This window comes from Fragaria vesca, linkage group LG7 (genome assembly GCF_000184155.1).
Source record: "Fragaria vesca subsp. vesca linkage group LG7, FraVesHawaii_1.0, whole genome shotgun sequence".
In the NCBI taxonomy this organism is placed as follows: Eukaryota; Viridiplantae; Streptophyta; class Magnoliopsida; order Rosales; family Rosaceae; genus Fragaria; species Fragaria vesca.
This window is the reverse complement of record NC_020497.1, coordinates 7,422,279-7,428,248: the sequence shown is the minus strand read 5'-3', so window position 1 is coordinate 7,428,248 and position 5,970 is coordinate 7,422,279. Positions and strand designations below refer to the sequence as shown.

The 5,970-nt window shown below is 37.0% G+C and overlaps 1 protein-coding gene across 1 annotated transcript in view; it reads right to left on the bottom strand.

Moving 5' to 3' along the window:
* LOC101308521 (lupeol synthase-like) overlaps positions 1-5,255 on the bottom strand; it is a 6,320-nt gene extending 1,065 nt beyond the window's left edge. The window contains exons 1-15 of the mRNA XM_004308432.1: positions 5,061-5,255; positions 4,495-4,968; positions 3,830-3,914; positions 3,571-3,737; positions 3,294-3,482; positions 3,063-3,176; positions 2,806-2,925; positions 2,545-2,667; positions 2,357-2,455; positions 1,996-2,052; positions 1,850-1,896; positions 1,553-1,696; positions 585-762; positions 388-468; positions 201-284 (exon numbers count right to left, since the gene is read on the bottom strand). Of these exons, the coding sequence (XP_004308480.1) occupies positions 201-284; positions 388-468; positions 585-762; positions 1,553-1,696; positions 1,850-1,896; positions 1,996-2,052; positions 2,357-2,455; positions 2,545-2,667; positions 2,806-2,925; positions 3,063-3,176; positions 3,294-3,482; positions 3,571-3,737; positions 3,830-3,914; positions 4,495-4,968; positions 5,061-5,255 (2,157 nt within the window). The remainder of the gene's footprint in view (positions 1-200; positions 285-387; positions 469-584; positions 763-1,552; positions 1,697-1,849; positions 1,897-1,995; positions 2,053-2,356; positions 2,456-2,544; positions 2,668-2,805; positions 2,926-3,062; positions 3,177-3,293; positions 3,483-3,570; positions 3,738-3,829; positions 3,915-4,494; positions 4,969-5,060) is intronic.
* Between the last annotated feature and the right edge of the window lie 715 nt (positions 5,256-5,970).

Genomic DNA, 5,970 nt, shown 5'->3' with positions numbered 1-5,970 from the left:
AAAAAACAAAGTAACAGATTGAAGATATAGTAATAAGGCAACGGTGTGTTAATGCATCTCATGCATCAAATTTTCGTTATCACTTAAATGACTTAATTACTACTTTAAATCTTCTAAAAAAAATTACTATTTTAAATTTTTATTTTTAACCACTGGAAAGACTTATGTTACCACTTTGAGGATTAATATTACTAACTTACCTGTTGAGGGAAGTCACCATCCTCCATTTGCGAATTGATCAGCACCATTATTCCACGATGAATGGGAGTTGGATCTACATCACCCTGAATTCGATAACCAAATTTAAAATTAATTTAGGTCTAATTAAATGTCGCTTAATTAAGATATGTCTGGTGTGTGGTAATAAAAGTTAGTATATATGCTGACCTGCCCGGCATCCATGAGGGACAATAAAGCCCAAGCAGTGTGCACCAGATTAGCGCGGTTGCCTTCTAGATTTGTATAAACCTTAAAGAAGCATTGATCAACGTTATATAATTTTGAGCTAGCTAGTTATCTTGTGCATGCTCAAATAGTACTGTTTGGATGATCTTTTGGCCTGGATATACTGTATAGTTAATCACCTTATTTTGACTGGAAAGGTAACTCTCCCCCCATCCACCATTGGGTAGCTGCTTGGATAGCAAAAATGCACAGGCTTTGCGCAATATGAGACTATTCTGGTAGTTTTTCCCACAGACTGCTAATGCCCCTACACCAAACCAGGTACCATATGTGTAGCAAATACCCCAGCATCCGTACCTATTAATCATACAACTAATTAAGTTTCTAAATCTGTGTTTACCTGCTATTTCTAGGGAGCTGGTACCTATACAGAAGTTTTCGAAACTTAGTTATATATGTATGATAGAATCATCAAAAATTTGAACCCTCGAACCCTTCTTTAATGGAAGGGCGCTGCAAGTACATTAGAATTGTTGCACATGAAATTGAACCAAGTAAACATTGGTCATAAGTTCATGGTTATTATAAAGGAAAATTACAAGATACATATAGATGGCATCTGATTATGTGTGTGCATGTGTGTCATAAGTTCATGGTTATAAAGGAACACTACAAGATACATATAGATGGCATCTGATCGTGTGTATGGGAATGTAGAGATGACCTCTTTACTTTAAGTATTAATTTAAGAGCCGTTACTATTTTATATTAGTATGCGACTTAATTTAACGATTTTTATGGCTGATCATGTAGGTAATCATATCCTAGCTAGAACCGTGTGTACAAATTATCAACCAATTTCATAGTCATTCAAAATTGCGTAAGCAATACTAGGCCGTTAGATAAAATTAAAATGAATATTGTACATGCTAATCAAATAGTTCTTTATTTTGGCTAATAATTTGTATGATTCATATGTGGGTAGGTAACTAGGGAATAAGTGATTGATTGACGTCAAAATACATGCTAAAACTAAAAACATCATTTCTTAAAGAGTTTAAGGAGGTCATCTTTAGAACCAGACATAGACTATAATTTTACGTCGGAAATAGAAAAAAACAAAATAAAAAACGTAAAACTAGTTTACCATGAACCATCAGGGTTTTGTGCTTCTTCGATGTAACTAATTGCTTTTGATATGCAACTGTCTATTTCTTGTCTTCGGTGGTTGGGATAAAATCTTCTAAAGAGTGCTAGACCTTGAACTGCTGATGAAGTGCATTCTACGTACCTGAAATAATTAATTACGTACATAGCATTAGAAATTATGAAATTAGTGACATATAATGAGCACTAGAGATTAATTATGAAACACATGGATATCTAATGAAGCTTCACAAAAAAAAAAAAAAAAACTCAATAACTAGTGATAATGTGTACGTACTCTCTTTCAATAAGAGTATCTTCGAAGAACTCTGTGGGGTTGAATTTCTATAAAAGAAAAAAATTACGAATGTATTAAATATCATATGAAATTAAGTAGATCGATCGATATCGTAGTACAATAAGTGTAACTACTGCTCATATTACCTCCAACCAACTGAATGCTCTTTGAGGCTCCCAAGCAGGGAAACCACCACTGATGCTCTGAAGTTAATTAATTTTGTTAGAAAGGTAAATTAGTTTAATGAAATTGAGGCAGAATGTGTGTAATTAAAAAACAAATTCGCGAGTACGTGCACACACTCACACGTGCCTGCACGCGATCTCTACATTTGGATGTAACTTTGTATAAGTGATCTATACATTAAGTTTTAGAAAATTAACGGTAGAGATGTGGAATTGTGAACGAAAAGCGAGTCGAACAAGGCTATAAGATAAGATATATACACACACATGCTAGCTAGCAAGTATATATATATACCTAAATGCTCAGATAATTGGTTCTTACTTGTAAAGAAAGAATGACATTCACAGCGTCATAAAAACAATCTGCTTCCATTCCTTCTCCAACTAGTTTCTCTGGCATTTGTGAGAGCAAGAGTGCCACCTGAAATGAATTGATACCAGAAACTTAAAAAGAAAAAACTAAACTTATTCTGGATAGTAGAAGAGTTGGCGTAGTAGCTAGCTAGAAACCTTTAGTCCTTCTGAAGTGCAGTCGGAGACTTGCCAACCATGGTCCTGTATTGAGAATGTCCATGCACCTTTAGATATGTGTCGGTACATTGCTGCGTAGTCGCCACCAGGGTTTTCTCGAATCTATGTTTTTGATTGGGTTCCATCGGTTCAAAATAGCATATTTTTAGTACCAAATACTATATTATATATATATATATATACAGGCCGGAATTAATGTATTTCTGAATTGTGATCACGATTCAGAGATGTAGATATAACCTGTGAAGCCTTCACAAAGTCGTGCGCTTTTCGAAGTGTAGCCCCATACTCTTCATTTAGGTCACAAGAGAGTATTGCTTGAATGGAAAAGGCAGCGTCCCACATTTGACTACCGAAACTCTACAGTAAGTGTAGCACATAATAGTGAATACGATATAACAATGGTTAAGTGATGGATTGTTTGTTTAAAGAAAGAGCAATAGCAAGGCAGGTCTATCTTCAAAATCTATATATGTATTTTCACCGATCTGAGTAACCTGAAATTTCAAGCCGTCTTCAGCAACCCAAAAGTAATCTGGTATTCTGGCCAGGTGAAGCTTGTATGCTTCCGAATTTGGATCTTCGACCCAACAAGCTATCAAACATAACACCTGCATGCGCGTTCATGAACACAAATAGCTAGTTAGATCAATTTCATTTACACTTGAATCAACCAAGCTGCTATATGAAGCTTGATTTTCATTCTCTTAAACTTCTGCACAGAGTACCTTTTCGACACTACCAATGCAAAGATATCTGCTGTTCTCGTCTTCATAGTGTACGTGCTCGATTGCTACTTTAAGGGCCTTCTCTCTCAGGATAGAAAAGGGCCAACGAGCCAGAACTGGTTCAGCAACATGGTGAAGAAATCCCCACAGCATATCTTGCACTAGGGGGTGTGGATAATACAGATCTTCCTGAAATATACATATGTATGTATATATCGCTACAGTTAGTGCTGAACTTTAAGTGTATGAATTATGCGAGTCTAGCTAGGTACCTAACCTTTGCAACAGTGTTTCTGGCTTTAGACCAGTTAATTTGATGGTATGGCTCATTGTAGAGCTCTCGTCTCAATGATTTAACCAATCCGGTGATTTGGCCAACAAACCTCTTCCCATATAAGTATGACATAGGCATGTACACCAACCGACAATAGCATAACATCTTCCCTGCAGTTAGGATATAGATATTAGTTCTAGCAAATATATGCACTTTGAGAGCTTAAGAAATTAACAGTTTGCGAAATTGATATAAGACCAACCTGGATGAATAGGAAAGATGTTCGGTAGAAGCCAGAACTCGGGGGGCAAAGGGTTGCACCCTGACCACTCATATACGCCAAGTACCTAAAACCAGAGGAGAGGCATATATACTTATGAACTTTCTAAATTTCTCCTTCTCAAAATTTACATGACTTAATTGGCTGCATACATGCATAGAAATACAGTATTTTTGCTTCATATATATATATATATATGATTTTTTTTCAGTTGCGGACGTCCGCACCAATGGTTTTGGTGCGGATTTTCATTTTTGCACCACTTTTCGATCGAATTTCCTTATTTCCACCGTCCAGTATCTAGATAATATTGTGTAGATCATCTCTGCAAAGTTTCAGCCAATTTGGTAATCGTTAAGGCCCTCAAAATTGAGTCTTTCTGTTATAAACATGAACGGTTCATGTTTGATAGAATTCAGTCCGTCCATTTGTTTTTCGAGTTTGAGGGCCTTAACAATTACCAAATTGGCTGAAATTTTGCATAGATGATCTACACAATATTATCTAGATACAAGACGGTGGAGATGAGGAAATTCGATCGAAAAGTGGTGCAAAAATGAAAATCCGCACCAATGGTTTTGGTGCGGACGTCCGTAGCTGAGAAGCCCTGTGTCTATATATATATATACACACACACACGTACGTACCGTAAGCCAAAACTTTCCCCAAGATGGAATTCCAACCGCACCGCCATGATCCAGAATCCATTTCCTGGCTCTTGCCACGGCCATGCCTTCCCCATCATCAGGACCCTCTCCAAGCAGCCTCAATGCAATGTAGCTTAACGCTGACCCGAACATGGTGCTGTGACCTTCTATGTGTAGTCCCCAACCTCCATCTTCATTCTGATGATTGTAGATGTAGCGAATTATTTCCTTCTGGTGTTCAGGTCCTAGAACCGCACACAGTGCTCCAGTGACATACAACGCTATAACCAAAGGTTGAATGAAGAACAAGGGACCGGCAGATTCAGCAGGCCAATGGCCATCATGGGCCTGAAGGGAGGAAAAGAAGCTGAGAGACCTTCTTATTGTTACTGTCACTGCCTTTTCTGTTATATCCTCGATTCCCTTCACTCTAATTGCTGCCGGAATTGGTCCACTAGGGTTATCTTTTGTAAGCTGCATGCGCATGAATGGATTAGTAATAAGCTCGATACAATCTTTATATGTGACATAATATATCAAAGATATCGATGAGCTAGCTTACATACCTGCATTCTCATCAAAAGATCAGCACTTTGTTTGATCCGAAAGCGGTTTCTTGTGAACTCCTCACGAACTCTTTCTACTTGTGCTCGCTCTTCTGGTGTTCCTTCATCTGGATCAAACTCCCAGTGTTGTCGACCCACGTGATTGTCTAGTGTTCTCAGCCAGGGTCCTCCTTCCGCAATCTTCAGCTTCCACATTCTTCCTATAATTATGCTTCAGTTAGCAGAGCATGCATGCGCTTGCCGAAGAACAGGAACATATTTGTACAATTATATACCTTAAGGTCCTTAATTAAAGTCTATACCAATAGACAAGTCCTACTAGTACATGCGAAGAGCTAGCGCCATCTAAAACTACTGAAGGTAATTAATAACTAATAAGAACACTCACATATTTTCATATAAATTAAGCTAGTGATATGGGTTTAGGATTATGAATCTTTATGAGAGGTTCTTGATTCTTTATATGACTATACAAGGGATTCAACATTTGCTCCATCAATGAACACAAGCAATAGAGATTAAGTTTCCTATATTGAGATTGCATCCGGAAGATGGATCTGATGAGGAGAAGCGAGAGTTCTACATGGATTTCCTCATCTATTCCAAGTAACTCACCAACCGTATTCTAAATTTCTAACATAACTAAAACATATAGTATAAAACTTAATATTTCTGTGAAAAGAAAAATAGAACAAATGAAATTAAATGACATACCTTAACTGTTCGACAATGTATATATGTTCCTCCAAATTTGTCGGACTAAAACATGACCAGGGTATGAACACAATCTGTATTTGACAAAGAAAAAAAAAACACAAGAACAAAGGTAAAAAAGCAGGATGAATTTCTGTAGAACATTATAAAGAACAATGAACAAAACCATGAATTAGCAGAAATGATGGAAAGGAAA